The following is a 14,986-nucleotide window of genomic DNA, read 5'->3' on the forward strand; positions in this document are numbered from 1 at the left end:
CGTTCCTTTGTGCTCTGGGTAGAGCGAGGGTTCGGTCTTTTGTTCCTCTCGGTGCAGGAAAAATCTGTCGTTCTTTTTGAATACGGATATGGATTGGTGTACTTATGGATGGATAGAATTCTGGGTCAAGATAGCGCTGGACGCGAACCAGTCATTCAATGATGAATCAAGCAAGCTCATTATCAACTGCCTATATTTATGTAATCTGTATCATCTGTATCGCTTGTTCTTTCAAGCCAATTGTTTAGAAGACCTTAAACCCACCGGGCATCAACCGTTGGAACACACCCTCAGGATCATACCGCGTGGCCATCTCCTGCAACTTGGCATGGTTCTCCTCTCCGTACCCTTCGAAGATCTTCTGGAATCCCGCCGAATCACCCATGTAGTTGAACGGATCATACAGGCCCGCCTTCATGGTCGCGTTGTTGATTGCATACGTGGTCTCCTGAACCCACTCGGCCACGATATCATCGTACGCCGAACCGATCCACTCGACGACCTCTGCGTAGCAGAGGTAGATCTTCGAGGGATCAAGACCGAGGGCATTTCCGCCGCGGGATGCGGACGCGCTCATCCAGTCGGCGCCGATGGGCTGCCAGTCCAGCTGGATGGTGGAGATGTTGGCCATGGGGACCTGGTCCAGGAGCTTGGGCAGCTCGTTGAAGAAGGTGCTGTTGATGATGGTGATGCCTTCAAGGAGGGATTTGTAGTCAGTGCCAGTGACGGTGCCGGCGACGAAGACATCGCTGCTTGATTGTGAGTACTTCGTTTTCTGGGATATGTAGAAATATGGAGGAAACCTACTTGATGTGCGGCACGACCATCTCGCCCGTCTCAGCTGCAAACTCGCTCAAGGTCTTAAAGCCCACCGTGCTGCTGATCGACGGGATGTCCGTGAAAGGTTTGAAAATATCTGGATAGCTGACCTCCTCGCTGTCGTAGAACAGAATGACCGAGGCCACTAGCGTCTCGCCGGGTACGAGCGCAGGGACGATATGCGTTTTGGGGTCGGAGATGTTGGCCGCATAGGTAGCAGCGGCCTAGGTTTCGTTAATCTCATAATCTCATCGCGCCAGGGCTACGAAGACAGGGAAGGTAGAACGTACAGCCAAGAATTGGTCCACATACTTCGCCTCGACAGTGTGCGCACCTGCCCACACCTTCGGAGACCGGATCGTTTCCATGTCGAATCGCGTCACGATACCAAAGTTGCTGCTTCCCCCCTTCAGCGCCCAGAACAGATCCGGGTTCGACGTCTTGTTCACCTGCGCGACGGTGCCGTCTGCCAGGACCACCTCGTAGTTGACAACGGTGTCACACGCGAAACCCACCTGGTTACCGTAGAAGTTGACGCCACCGGCGAGGATCAGGCCAGGGACGCCGACGGGACCGAGACGACCTCCAGCGGCGGCGAGGCCGTATTTACCAAGGTAGGCGTAGACGTCAGACCAACTGGTGAGACGATTAACACTCTTGGAATTTGGTGGGAAGAAAGTCGAACATACCGATAAGCCGGACCCACGGACAAGATGGATTGATCCTCAGAAAGCTCCATGGTGGTCAAGTTCGACATGACAATCAACACGCCGTCATCGATATTGTTCGATCCTTGAATTCCCATATGGCCGCCTCCGCGCACGGCGAACTGAGCATCTGCGTCGACCAGCGCCTGCAGACCCTGCGATAACTGGTCGCTCGATTGCGGACGAAAGACGCATCCCGGCGACAAAATCTCGGTGTTAGACCAGTACTCCTGCGACTCGTACTGGTAGACCGAGGAATCACGCGAAAAGACCGCACCGGAAAGGGATGATGAGAGAGCCTGGCAGCCGGGTGAAATGGACGAGTCGGCCAGCGAGAAGGGCGTCATGCCCAGCGGGAGAACGGTGGATGCGAGACGCATGTTGATGTCTGGGGTACAGCACGGTCACAAACGGTCAACAGTCACCAACAGCTGGGAAAGAAAAGAGAAAACCCCCCTGGGAGAGAGGAAAGAAAAGAAAAGAAAAGAAGACGTGACAGACGGAGCATCCCGTGGTGGATCCCACGAGTCAAGAATGTTTCGGTCTGGAATGGGGCATTATTCAGGCGTTGAGAGTGGCATCCTGAGCCGGAGTGACTCCATTATTGCGTCCTAGTCCGGGGACGGTTCGCCGACGGACAAAAAGAGAGAGGAGCAGAGATTGCGACGAACAGTTCGTCGGAATTCCACGGGTCTGGTTGATCTTGGTTTCACCTGCATCTCATGCAGGCTGGCGCAATAATAATGCGCTATCGTTGGCGCCGGTGCAATGGACTCGGTGAAGCGAGACTAGTCGGGTCCACAGCAATATGACGATCTCTGGCCAATTTCAATTAATTTACTACGGGTTAGTAGGCTATCGCCGCTCAGTAATTATGATTATTATGAAGGCTATCATACAGTATTAAGCCATTATTGTACAGAGGTACCCCGTGGAAATCATCAGTCGTCTCGCATGCCCATTTCCTCAACTTCGGCCGGTATTTTCAATGTCAAACATCACGGTCCGTAAAATCCCGTCTTCTTTTGGGCCTGGAGACGGCGCCAGAATGTGCTCTTCGCTATCGTTATGAGCTTGGGCGGTTGTCGAATATTGGTGATCTCGCGGGGACGCAAAGTCCGGCTGCGTGCGAGGAATCGATCCCAAAGGATGTGCGTACTTCCTCGAGCGTGACGAGTTCTCGGCGCTTGACAGGCCCAGCAACCGGGGGAAATATCGGCGGACGAATGGACGCATGGCCGTGACGCAGCCTCCAGTGATGCCGAGGTTCAGCTCGATCGTGCACCACATTAGGGCATCAGTAGTGGCCCCTGGATATGGTTATTAGAAGTCGGGGGCGTGTCCATTCATGTGTACTTACAGGTCAGATCTGGGCTTTTGAGCAAGTCGTAAAGGGTAGCTAGGCGTATGCAGCTAACAATTCCCACGCTGTAGCTGTTAGCAACTTATTGTCATCGGAGACTGTTGGGTTCACTCACAAACATCCCATTGCCAAGATCAAGGCAACGGCGATTTTCTGACGCAAAGGCATCTGCAACCGACGCAGCCAAGGGCTGTTCACATTAGAACGCATTCATAATATGGTCGTGGGAAACATACATCGGAACAAGAACCGTCGCAAAATCCGTAAAAATTCCCAATCCGGCATTGGCAAAGTAGAACACCGGGCGGTTCATGCAGCTCCCTTTTGTGATTGTTATGTCCCAAGTTTTTGCAATAGGGTCGCAGCCAAAGACATTGGCGAAAACACTCGCCACATTGTATAGAATCGCAATGGCCGCGATGGCCCAGACGCAGATGTGAAAGGTTCGGGTCGGGAAGATGCGAACGTAGAATATAAGAACGGAGACCTTAGTAAATCCGGTGGCAGCGCAGTAGAAAATAGCCGAGATCATGTTTAGCTATTTTCGAGAGATTTGTTAGCTCGAACAATCTTAATTGCGGATATCAAGTGCAGTCTCACCTTGAGAAACCATGGAGAGTAGTCCGTTGCGTATACATCCCACATGTGTCTTCCCAAGCCCCGATTCAGCACTGTCAACTCAGTTAATCCTGCTTCATTGGGATCAAGGGATTTCCTATACTTTCAAGAGTCACCCCTGTCAATACACATGACAGAATCTGTAAGCGTCAGAAAGAAACTCAATCTGCCGTGGTCGCGAATCGGCATACCCAGGCAAAAATCATGAGATCTACTTCTGTTAGCTACGTCTCACAATTCTCGGGCCTGCATACGCACAGTCATCCGATCGAAAACTATGCACAATGAAAAGGCGAGTCCATGTGCGCACGAACAGTGCGATGGCGGATATCGGCAGGAACACACAATTAACCACCAGGAATTTCGTGCCAATGTACGCAGGGTCCACGAAATTGGATGACTGCCCCGGTGGCGGCGGCATCGCCGGGGTTATCGAGTCGAATTCCACCATGATGTCGACATGAGGCAAAACTTGAGAATGAATGTCGAGGGAGAGGGGGCTGTCAAATAACTCTAAGAGCCACAGGGGGTAGGCAAAAGATGGTAGACCCAGTCGCGACACTAGTTGATAAGAGTGGCCTGGACAGCCTCAATGACGATTAATATGCGACCAAGGCATGTGGATTCAGCCTCCGTTTGGAGCTGGATGTCCTGGTTGAGTTCTGATATAAGACCAGGACGGTCTGGGGAAGTTAATCGTCCTTTGCAAAACCTTCTCGGCCCGAATTCGATAGTTTATTGAGTCATGAAAAAGGAAAGATTCGTGTGGTTCGGCCCCTGACAATCATTTGCAGAGGTTGTTGCGTGCAGTGTAGCAGTTCCCCTTTCAGGTTACCAGCTACTGTCTCTTTCAATTAACTCTGACTTCTCGTATTCCTCGCTTCGTCGCCACCACGATTTGCCTATTATGTTGAGCAGTGCATTCAAATCCTTAAGCTTGGGCACGAGGAGTGGAGAAGACTCGCTGCATTCATGCAATGACTTTTCCGTAGCCCGTAAATAGCCTGGCATCTGCCATGCAGAGTGGAGGAAAGCAAGTTCTTCGAATGATTTGTGTTTGCCGGCTCCAGTTTATCGTCATTACACTCACGATTGGGCAAGGATATGCTCGGTGAAAACTTTTTCCCCTTGTCTCTTCCTGTAAAATTAACTTTCATCTAACGAGGGAAGCCCTAGGTGAGACTACCAGAGCCCGAACCAAAATTTGCGAATTCTTGGGTCGGGGCACAATTGCCGAGGCCGAACTCTGCTGAGTGAAATTCCATAGTAGAAACCACCGGCAAACATCTAGCCAACTTGCAATCCGTACTCCGCAATCAGATCCAGGCTGGATTCAATCCGCTCGCGATATTTTCTCAAGGCTGGACTGCACAGGGTTGCAGATCTATCGGTGATCTCATCGTGAAGGATCAGAAAGGCGCGTGGTGAGGGACCGAGCAGAGGAGAGACGCCAGGCTCTGCGCCCGGCATGTCGCATGGCCACCAAAGCTGGAACCATTGAAGGAACGGATCAATGCCATTGGGCTAAATCGGCAAGCGGCCTGCCTGGCCGGGTATTTGAGCCGGCCTTTGTGAACTCTGAAATATGGCGCGGCGTTGTTTTTGGAGCGACTAGTGAGCGCTAGAACGATCAGTCTGGCATGGCCGAAGATGCACAGCACAGGAGCCTCGGGATAACCTCGGTTCAACTGTCATGAAGACAAACAGGCCGAAGAACAGCATCATTCGGATAAATGAATAGGCACCTTGACTGCCTAGTATTCTAGGTTTCTAGGCTTTAAAAGCCGGGCTGGATTGCGACCGATGCTCGCTTGTCAACATGACAGAGAAGGCGCAATCAAATAAACTTTCGACGGTCGGAAATCGTCGCAGTCGGCGAAACCGCGAGCTGCAAAAGAATTGGAAAAGCCCATGATTGAGGTCCAGGGCCCACTTGGTGCGAGTGGTCGGTTCCGTGGGACGGCGAGGCGATTAGCGAAGCATTTGATTTTCAGCCGTGTTTTGTGGATCTTTGATAGACAGACAGATAGAGACATACTTCGTACTCTGCATTTGTCAATATGGAATTGATCCGTCGAGACTGAGATCGCAGGGCGTTGTCGATGGCCGGTCGGGGGAGAGTAGATTGTAAGAAAGAAGAAAGAGAAAGAGGAAGAAAAAGAAGAGAGGGAAGGCTGCCTGAGGCCGATAGCATGATTCTGTCAGGTGACTTTCCCCTCGTTTACTCCAGAAGTAGTGGTGTGGTTGTTCTTGTCATCTTTACTTCACCACGCTCTCCTTCAACATGATTTCCTATCGATTGAACGGGCAAAGAATATCCCTCAAGTTGCCCGATGCAACTAAACAGGAGATGGATTTCCTGGACACCTCCTTCTTTGCTGCCAACCCCGGTCGACGACTGCCTACGCCGTCTGAAATAAGAGCTCTATCAAAGAACGATAAATCTGCCCAACCAAAACCGATATTCATTGAGGATCTCAATCTAGTAGTCAAGTTTGGGCCCTTTGTTACCGCCGTCGAAGCCCTAAATCTCTGGATGGTTCGACACATATTCCACGACAAAGTTCCGGTGCCCGACGTCTTTGGTTGGCGAATCGATGACCGGGGCTCTGGGTTCATATACATGGAGCTTATTCCGGGCCCCACCATCCATGATTGTTACGACACTCTTACAGATGGCCAAAAACAAACTATTTGTGATCAACTGCGTGAGGTCTTGAAAACTTTGCGCCAGCTTAGGCAAGACCCTGAGGACCAGTTTGTTGGTATGGTGATTTCCAACGAAGTCCCCCTGCTGGAGACTAACATCGTACACAGGATCAATCAACCGGCAGCATCTCTCAGACTACGTATTCATAGATCAGCCGAGGGGGGGTCCGTTCCCCAGCGTCGAGGCATTCAATGATTGGTTTGCTTTATTGCATCAATTGCGTTTCCAACACAGATACGAGGATCCCAATCGGTGCTTGTTGCCAGACAACAGAGACATAACGTTTACCCACACAGACCTGCACCGAGGAAACATAATTATAACTTCTTTCAACCCGCTCCAAATTGCTATTGTGGACTGGCAGCAGTCGGGGTGGTACCCCGACTACTGGGAATATTGCAAACTTTTATACACATGCTCATATGAGGATGAGTGGCGCATCAAATTTATTGATACCTTCCTGCAACCAGACCCGGATGTTCATCTGGTGTTTTCTGATTATACAATGGCCATGGGTGCGGTTTGACCCTTCGAAGGATCACACAAACATTCAATCGCGCTTCTCAGAGGCGTGAGTGAAACCATCCCGAGCGCTTGATGAATATGAGTTGGCCTCTTGTATCCCTCAATACTACATATTGTTGTGCATGTGTAGCGAGGCCTGATCTGCATCAGTTACACATCTACGTGAATTACGTTCAAAGAAGGAATGCCAGTATTCGGCAGCAGCATCAGAATAGCTTTCATCACGTTATCATGACTCATTTCAAAAGTTGGAAGAGCCTGCCCACCTCTACAGCCATGTCACAGTGTCATTGAGACACCCTACGTATTATCTTGGCTCTGAAACCGCTTCATGGGCCCATACGTCGACGTTGCTCTCCGCAGCCTCACTCCCCAAAAGAACAACGGAATTGCGAGTAGCATACTAGCCACTTGGATAGCAGTCATCTCGCCAAATACGGCCGCCGGGCCTTGACGAGTAATCCAGTCGGCAGCATACAGCGACAACAGCATGCCAATAGTGTTGCGAATGACAAAGATGATGACCAACGCTTCACCAGTAACCTTTGCAAGAGTTAGATAGCCACATGTTTTCCATCCTAAAGGGAACCTACTGGCTTATAACAGTCCAACGAGTATGTCACCGCAACATTGGAGATAGCAGCCACTCCGAACGCCTGCATGGAGTATCCGACGGCAGATCCCATCCAATGGACCTGGTTCGCGATGCATAGCCCGAAGATGAGGAGACCCGCCGGCCCGATGGTGGCGGGGATGACGATGGCAGGCAGTCGATACTCCGGAAGACGTTGGCCATGGTGACGTTTCGTATACCGAGTGGAGATGACATCAATGAGTCGACCACCCAGGTAGAAGGCCAGGACAGATCCGATGAAACCGGAGAGTGATAGGAGGCCCAGACTGCCGGCGGGCCAGTTGTACGGTGCTGCCGTAAAGGTCCGTGACGCAGTCAACTGAACGACGATATTCCTAGATGAACATTAGATCAACCGGACGCTGAGTGGAATGTTGGTCTTCGAAAGACCTACCAGCCCGCGCAGATGCCGATGGAGAAAGCCGCCCATATCAACTGTGGATACGCCGCGCTACAGATGATATCCAGCAAAGTGCGACCGAAGGAAGCTTCGGAGTTGTATCCTCGCGTCACCGACATCCATTGCCACCAGGTCCGTTTAGAATTCGAAGCATGCCGCCTGTTATAGGAGGTTTCGCGAACAGTGAAAATAGAGACAACAAAGACGACTCCCACAGCAATCGCGACGAAATAGCACATCCACCGCCAATTTTGCTCTTGTACGAGGTATGCATTGATCAACGGTCCGACGAATAGCCCGGCCGTCATGGCCAAGTGGAAGATCATCAGGTAATGGCCACGCTCGTGCGGTGCCACCATGTCGGAGACCACCGCGGGCACCGTTGCGTCTGCGGCGGAGGCGACGAAGCCCGATAGGATGCGCGAGGCGAGCAGTTCGCCGTAGCTGGACGCTTGACTCGACCAGACGTTCATCATGCTCAATGCGAGCATGGAGATGAGATATACCGGTCGCTTGCCGATCACTCGCATCAACGGCACCCAGAAGATGTTTCCCAGACCGAACAGAAAGACATTGAAGCAGACGAGTTCGCCCGCCTGGGTTTGCGAGACTTGAAACTCCTTGACCACGGCCTGCGTGGCGACGGTGAAATTGCTGGAATTAACATTGGCGAGGAAGGTAAAAGAGCAGATAGTAAGGTAGGTCGTCAGCCGTCCTGTCGTAGACCAGTTCTGGAAGCCGTCAGCCAGGGATCAAGTGCCTAAGCGTGGGTTGCTGCGTGCTGAAACCCTTACCTGGGGATCATTTAGATCAACTTCCCGGTACTCTTTGCTATCCGGCGGAATGTCACCCATTTCCTCCGCCGCCCGATCGATATGCGTGGAGGAGGCCTTGGAATCGTCCATGATGCGCGGGTGAGGTGGAGGACGGAGCGGACGAGCCAAACGCCACGTACTTAACTTAAGCGTGGACGATCTTCCCCACAGGGGCAATCGTGAGTCCGAAGACTCCGATCGAAAGAATGAGGAGAGCTGGAAGTCCCGCTGACTTCAGTCGGATATCCCGAGTCGATTTGAGCGAACTCATTGGCGAAGGATTGCAGGATCGCCGGCTGATGCCATCGTCTCCTCAAATTACTCGTCATTCTTCTTCTCTATCTTCGCTTCCCCCGGATTTCCCTGGTTACCCCGGGCGTTCTCCCCACAGTCCAGGACGTCCCACAATCGTAGTGGCTCCGACCAGGTCGCTTCTGTTGTATTGCGCCTCTTTACTTACGCGGTAGTCGAATTACTAATTATCAGCGCGGTGTGGTAGGTACTAATTTGGTGGTGGCGACTGGGAATGGCGATCATGCTGTCGGTCTGAACCCCCTTGGATACACTGTGAATTAACATTATAGTATACGATACGATTGATATGAAATGGTATCAGATATCAGATAGTTGTCCTCCACCAACCCGGTTATACAGTCTGTCCATGCCTCAATCTCCCTCGGTTGATCTCCTCGCGAATCTGCTCCTCTTGTTGTCTCTCATCCACTTCTCTCTGTCCTTCTTGCTCTCGCTCACGCTCCCGATTCTGATTCGTCGTGTCTCTCCCCTCAAAGATGCGAATGAAATACTCGCACAAGCCGTGATGTGACACGCGCTGCCATTTACCAATATCCACACGCCCGTCGTCGCCGATGCTCCTATTGCCGAGTCCTAGATTGTAGGGGCGATACTCAGGGTCGTGCTTCAAGCGATAAAGCACGCTGCTGTGGATCCTCGCATTGTCCGGCAACGGACGTCGCTGACCTCGCGCATGCCATCGACTATCCTGTACGGATCCGTCGGGCGCGACCTTGGGCCTCTTGAAAGGGAAACACTCCAGGACGCGCCAGAACATCGTCTCCAGCGTCTTGCCGGGATCGGAATAATGCAGCGAGTCGTGAAGCTCGGCACTCGCCGCCCTCCGTACAATGTCAGGATCGTACTCTTCAACGTGCGGATCAAAGCATCCCATTTGCGTCATCTGATGGTGTTCAAACGTAAGGCCTGCCAGCGTCGCCTCCTGGACCATCCACATGAGCGGGATCTGACTGACGGGCCACTTGTCTGTAGCCCATCCGCCTCCGACGTCGCTGTGATCGCCGGCGAAATATACTTCCTCGAAGTCCGGGTTCAACGTGAAGGGCGCCTGGCTCATCAGATCGGAGTTTGATCGCGCCGCCCAGGTACTCACGCGAGCGAGCCTCGTCTCGCCACGCCGGCCGCGCGCATCCTGGAAGAGCACGGGCTGGAACTTGATGCGGCGCTCGTCGATACTCACGGCGTGACGCATCGTCTTTGGGTTTGGTTGGATGGGGTTTGATGTCTCGAAGTCCCAATTAATACTGGCGACGCTGCTAACGGTGTCGAAGAGACCGAGGAAATCCACCCATCCGATCGACCGGCAGAGCGTGTCGCGACTGATTCGCAGACTGGCCTCGGCGTCGTCGCGCTCTTTTCCGGGCGGCGCAAACTTCCAGGACGTGAAGGCTTGCCAGACAAAGGGGATCAATTCCTCGTTGTCGGCGGACAAAAGGCCAACAAAATCGAGCATTTCGTTCAGGAACCGTGCCGTGTATGCCCCGCGAGAGAAGCCGAAGAGGTAGATCTTCGCGCCAGGCTGCCATCGGCGTGCGAGGAACTTATACCCACTGAATACATGTTCGTCGAAGGACGAGGCGAATGCTTGCTCGAAGATCGTGTGCGTGGGGAGGTTGCTGAAAGGACGAAGGGCGGCGTTGGCGAACGTTCCGGGGGTGGTTTCTTTTCCTATGCCGGCTGGAGAGGGCCATTAGCTCTTGGTACTCAGCGCAAAAAGTCGGTGGAGTGAACTTACGTTGGTAGTAGCAAACTAAGTCGACGGTGTCAGCATGGTCCACCAAGTGCACAGCCGGAGCTCAAACTTACATCGATTTTCCCTCTTTCGGTCCAGCATGCGAAAGATCTTGAGGATGTTGCTCTCCGATCCATCAGCCCGAAACGTATTCCCCGTTCCGTCAAAGCAGAGGATGAGTTCTCGCTGCGGAGGGCATCCACAGTCACTCGGATCCGACATGTTGACCTGTGCTTCACTAGGGTGGAAGGTCTGCTGGACAGACTGATCCGTATAGGGCCGACCGGGCCTTAAGATATCCCGGCTGAGCCCCCAAGAGCAACCGAACTAGTCAACCGGCTCTGGGCTCGTTGCCGATGCATGGCAAGGCTTAATGCATGTCGATCCTCGCATCGACGCCAATAGCCCGGCAGTAGTGTCTTAGAGAGGCGTCCACACCGCGCCTGCCACGACTGCTGAAGCTGGGGCTACTGGGTTTTGTATTTGGCCTGTCCCATTGCTCGGTCGTGGCACATGGCCTATCGAGGCTGTCAACCTGTTGCGTGGCATTGCCCATGGACTGGGTTGGTGGAAGATGCCTTGGAGGCAAACTCGCTGGAGGTCGAAGGTGAGATAGAAGGCTAGCGGATCGTCGGCGAGCAATCCGGTTGCACATTCCGACATGCAAATGGTCTCATTTAGTGGCATACAGTTCGGCTCTTTTAGGATGGTAGATCAGATACGTCATCAAGGGTCCAACGGTGCCTTTCCAACTTGATTCTCAACATGGACTGGGCAATCGTTGGCCATGCGCTACACGCCGGTAGAAGTGACAAATTAGCAGCTGAGCAATCAGTTCAGCACACAACCTGAACAGTGTGCTCCTCTATGACACCCTGAACCCAGTCGGGTCCGTCTCCTGCAATTGCCTTGTGTGTTCACTTCTGATTGTGACATGTCACCTTGCACAACAGCCAGGCTTGCACACATTGAGTGTTGCTCATTTGATTCGTCGATCATATCCTAATATGCCCAAGATGTGTATGAAAGCGGTTCATGTGAGCTTGCATACACTTCCACCTTCGACCTGTTGCTCAGAGACAGCATAGTAACCACACAATGTTTCATCGTCGATCAAGAATCCAATCGCATTCAGATTCAACGGAACCTAAAGATCTTCCCTTATGTAGTCAATTGTTACTGTACTATTCACATGTGTATATGGAGTACTTCTGCTGATAATCAGCCCTAACAGAACACGTCACAGATACCGATCTCAATAAGCGATATCCAGATCGAAGATCATCATCCAGGTCATTCCCAGTCAGCGCACTCCCTCACAGACCAAAAACGGAAACACCATGATCTTGCCCTCCTCCTCACTCTCCCAACCCGTCACCTTCTTCTCCAACCCCCACCCAACCTCCACCTTGACGTCCCTGTACCCAACATCCCTCATCAAACCCTCCATCCACACCCTCTGAATCCCATGTCTTTCCACGCCCTCCAACTTCGCCTTCGGATGAAACTTAATTGCCTCGGGCCCAAAGTCCTCGAAGTCCGTCAAGACGACTCTCCCGCCCGGCTTCAGGCACCCTAACAACGTCCCCAAGAACGTCCGTAGATTGGGAACATGATGCATGACGAGATGCGACAAAACGAGATCAAACTTCTGCCGTGGACCGTGGGGGTCAGTTCTATCTTGAGCCGGGAGTGCCTCATCCTCAGGATCCACCAGTAATTTACAGATGGGGACGATATTCCCAAGACCAGACGAATTCGCAACCTTCGCCTTCAACATATCAATCATGCCATCGGCTGTATCGACCGCCACGACGGAGCGTACTAGTGGCGCCACGCGAGTTGTCAGGAGGCCTGTCCCGCAGCCGACCTCGAGGACGTCAAGCACGGCATCTGTATTATCAATCTCATTGGCATGACTCTGCCGCGACAGTGACAGCGACAGTCTTCGGATAGTAGGTTCCAAGGTCTGAAAGGCCAGACGTGTAGATTCCTGCACGGAGGGGTTCAGGTCCCAGGTTGCGGCTTCGTCGTTGAAGCGGGCATTGCTGGTGGGGTTTGGTTCGGACATCGTATATGTGTATTGTCAATATAGTAAAGCATCAACCGAGGGGGTATTCGTGCGTAAGTGACCAGGTAAACATTGATGAGGGCATGCAGCGTGACTGGGATCGGGAGGATCCGATCCGTCGGCATTCGGTTGCCGACGCGGGGAAAGTACGGAGTAAGCAGTGCAATTGACCGGTTTGTTCTATTCTCTATAGGGTTTAGTTTATGAGCGCATTGTATGTTTATAATAGTCTCAGACCGATAGAGTGAAAGCATAATGAGGAAAGAAAAGAAAAGGAAAGAAAACGTGTCATCATGTCATTTCTTGAACCTAGAGATCTAAAATATATCTACTGATACTTGCAACACTGCGGTAACCACCAAAACTAGAGAACAAAGACTTATAAGCCGTGTAGACCCGTTAACGAACGTTGTAGACCGTCGGAAGTAGGAAAATAGAAGCCTTCCATAGTATTGCGTACACACAATGGCGGCGGAAGTTGCATTTCAGACATCTCCCCCGCCCACATTTTGGTCTTACACAGTCACAATGACAGTGTACCTTGTCGATGACTCCGACAACACCCCACAGGCTCATGACTCCATAGTCCTTATCACCGATCAATTCCCATCGAAAGCTGATTTCACCAGAACGGCAAGTGAGCCGCGGAGAAGGATCGAGGCGGATTTCTTAACCCGATGGGGAAGGCTTCGGGCCCGATGCGGTTGTCAACACACCGTTCCTGATTGGCCGAAGCATGCGTTCGGGGCGAACATTTGTCAGCGCCGCTTATCAATCTCTGCCGTCCGATATCGCCGGCAGCATTCAAGGAGGGGTAGAGAGAATTGGAGATAGGAGGGTTCTACGTAGATACTCATCGTATGAAAAATCTCAGGAATTCAGAAGGAGAGAAAGAGAAAATGTATAGTCACTTTTAATTATCCATCCATAACAAAGGTATTCATATCATCCATCTAGTAAAGATAACGCAGTCCAAGTAACAACGCCTTGCGAAAACCGTAACCCATTAATCTTGCGCTCACAACTGGATCGTGTCGTTCATAATCTTGACCTCCTCGCCCGGCTTGAACGGGGGCAGTCCGATGTACGGACAGGTCGAGCAGCGGAAGGCGTCGCCGAGCGAGCAGCTGTTGCACGAGCTCGTCTTGCCCTGCACCGTAAAGTCCATCTCGTCATTCAGGTCGTCCGCCTGTAGCTTGAGCACATTCAAATCCTTGGTCGCCTGCTCCTGACGGTCTTGGTCCTCCTTGTCCAGCTTCTCGGCGAGACCACACGTGCAATCTTTGCAGGGACGTCGGCGCTTCTTGGCCTTTTCGGGCTGACAGTTCGACGCTGAGATTTATTAGCACGAGAACCGACAGGTATAACAATGTGAAAAACAACATACCAGTCTGCAGCGGTCGCTTCATATCATCCTCCGACAACAGATCATCCTCATCAATCAACTCGTCACCATCAACGAACCCAACCCCATTTGTGCCGTTCGTGAAACCCACGCCATTGCTGTGCACGCCGTTAATCCCGTTCGAGATTCCGTTCGAGACCCCATTCGTAGCGGGGGCAGTCTCCTTCTTGGCCTTCTTCTTTCCTCCGCCCAATTTCAAGGGCACCGCGACCGACTGGAACACCTGTTTCTCGAACCCGCCGTCCTTCTCCACCAACCCCGCCAGAATCGCCTCGAGTCCCTCGTTTGCGCCGAGCGAACCAGCCTGCAGCTGCAATTTACCCCCCGCCTTCATCGCCGGCACCAGAGCGGTGTATACATCACGGGTGAGTAGCCGAAGCGCCTCGTCGCGCCGGGCGCCGTTGGCGTCCGTGAGGACCAGGACCAGGTCGTAGGTATCGGCGGGGAGAGGAACGAAACCGGCGGACAGGCGGTCCAGCATCTGCAGATCGGTCGTGGTGCGATCGAAGGTGGTGAACAGGTCTCGGAGCTTTTCTTCGTGGGCGGCGATCGAGGGGGGCGCGAGGAGGAGGCTGCGCGTTTGGTTTTGAGTGACGATGGGTTTGGTGGGTGCCGGGGAGGGGTTGAAGTCATCGGCCATGTCGAGAGTGACGGCCATTTTGGCGGTTAGAAAGAGTCTATTTCTAATTGATGAAAATTGGGTGATAATTAGGTGAGAAATAGATATTTGAAGAGGGGAGAAGGACTGAGGGAAACGGAGAGTGAGCAGAGAGATGATGAAACGAAAAGAAGGGAAAGGAAGAGAAGAAGGAGGGGAGAAAATGGATGATGCTGATTAACAGTGGCGTAACCGTTCGTGCCTAATTCTTCAG

At 52.3% G+C, this 14,986-nt stretch overlaps 7 protein-coding genes across 7 annotated transcripts; 1 reads left to right on the forward strand and 6 right to left on the reverse strand.

Moving 5' to 3' along the window:
- Positions 1-244: 244 nt before the first annotated feature.
- On the reverse strand, positions 245-1,906 carry LDX57_011004 (FAD-binding oxidoreductase; the record flags this gene model as incomplete). Its single annotated transcript, XM_046092750.1, has 4 exons — positions 245-749; positions 808-1,043; positions 1,110-1,455; positions 1,509-1,906. The coding sequence occupies 4 exons, from the start codon at positions 1,904-1,906 to the stop codon at positions 245-247; spliced, it is 1,485 nt and encodes a 494-aa protein (XP_045948728.1).
- Positions 1,907-2,492: 586 nt separating this feature from the next.
- On the reverse strand, positions 2,493-3,958 carry LDX57_011005 (uncharacterized protein; the record flags this gene model as incomplete). The annotated part of the gene is made up of 8 exons (XM_046092751.1): positions 2,493-2,836; positions 2,887-2,954; positions 3,005-3,079; positions 3,126-3,427; positions 3,490-3,560; positions 3,611-3,647; positions 3,699-3,718; positions 3,766-3,958. 8 exons carry the CDS (start codon positions 3,956-3,958, stop codon positions 2,493-2,495), a joined length of 1,110 nt encoding a protein of 369 aa, XP_045948729.1.
- Positions 3,959-5,791: 1,833 nt separating this feature from the next.
- On the forward strand, positions 5,792-6,743 carry LDX57_011006 (uncharacterized protein; the record flags this gene model as incomplete). Its single annotated transcript, XM_046092752.1, has 2 exons — positions 5,792-6,272; positions 6,325-6,743. 2 exons carry the CDS (start codon positions 5,792-5,794, stop codon positions 6,741-6,743), a joined length of 900 nt encoding a protein of 299 aa, XP_045948730.1.
- Positions 6,744-7,042: 299 nt separating this feature from the next.
- Positions 7,043-8,681, reverse strand: LDX57_011007 (uncharacterized protein; the record flags this gene model as incomplete). Its single annotated transcript, XM_046092753.1, has 4 exons — positions 7,043-7,285; positions 7,336-7,711; positions 7,771-8,507; positions 8,571-8,681. 4 exons carry the CDS (start codon positions 8,679-8,681, stop codon positions 7,043-7,045), a joined length of 1,467 nt encoding a protein of 488 aa, XP_045948731.1.
- A 556-nt stretch (positions 8,682-9,237) lies between these two features.
- LDX57_011008 (T6SS phospholipase effector Tle1-like catalytic domain-containing protein) lies at positions 9,238-10,860 on the reverse strand (the record flags this gene model as incomplete). The annotated part of the gene is made up of 3 exons (XM_046092754.1): positions 9,238-10,583; positions 10,642-10,656; positions 10,713-10,860. The coding sequence occupies 3 exons, from the start codon at positions 10,858-10,860 to the stop codon at positions 9,238-9,240; spliced, it is 1,509 nt and encodes a 502-aa protein (XP_045948732.1).
- A 1,081-nt stretch (positions 10,861-11,941) lies between these two features.
- On the reverse strand, positions 11,942-12,709 carry LDX57_011009 (class I SAM-dependent methyltransferase; the record flags this gene model as incomplete). Its single annotated transcript, XM_046092755.1, has 1 exon — positions 11,942-12,709. The coding sequence occupies one exon, from the start codon at positions 12,707-12,709 to the stop codon at positions 11,942-11,944; it is 768 nt and encodes a 255-aa protein (XP_045948733.1).
- Positions 12,710-13,727: 1,018 nt separating this feature from the next.
- On the reverse strand, positions 13,728-14,772 carry DRE2 (electron carrier; the record flags this gene model as incomplete). Its single annotated transcript, XM_046092756.1, has 2 exons — positions 13,728-14,041; positions 14,097-14,772. 2 exons carry the CDS (start codon positions 14,770-14,772, stop codon positions 13,728-13,730), a joined length of 990 nt encoding a protein of 329 aa, XP_045948734.1.
- Between the last annotated feature and the right edge of the window lie 214 nt (positions 14,773-14,986).

This window comes from Aspergillus melleus (assembly GCF_016097325.1).
Source record: "Aspergillus melleus strain CBS 546.65 chromosome Unknown contig7, whole genome shotgun sequence".
Classification (NCBI taxonomy): domain Eukaryota; kingdom Fungi; phylum Ascomycota; class Eurotiomycetes; order Eurotiales; family Aspergillaceae; genus Aspergillus; species Aspergillus melleus.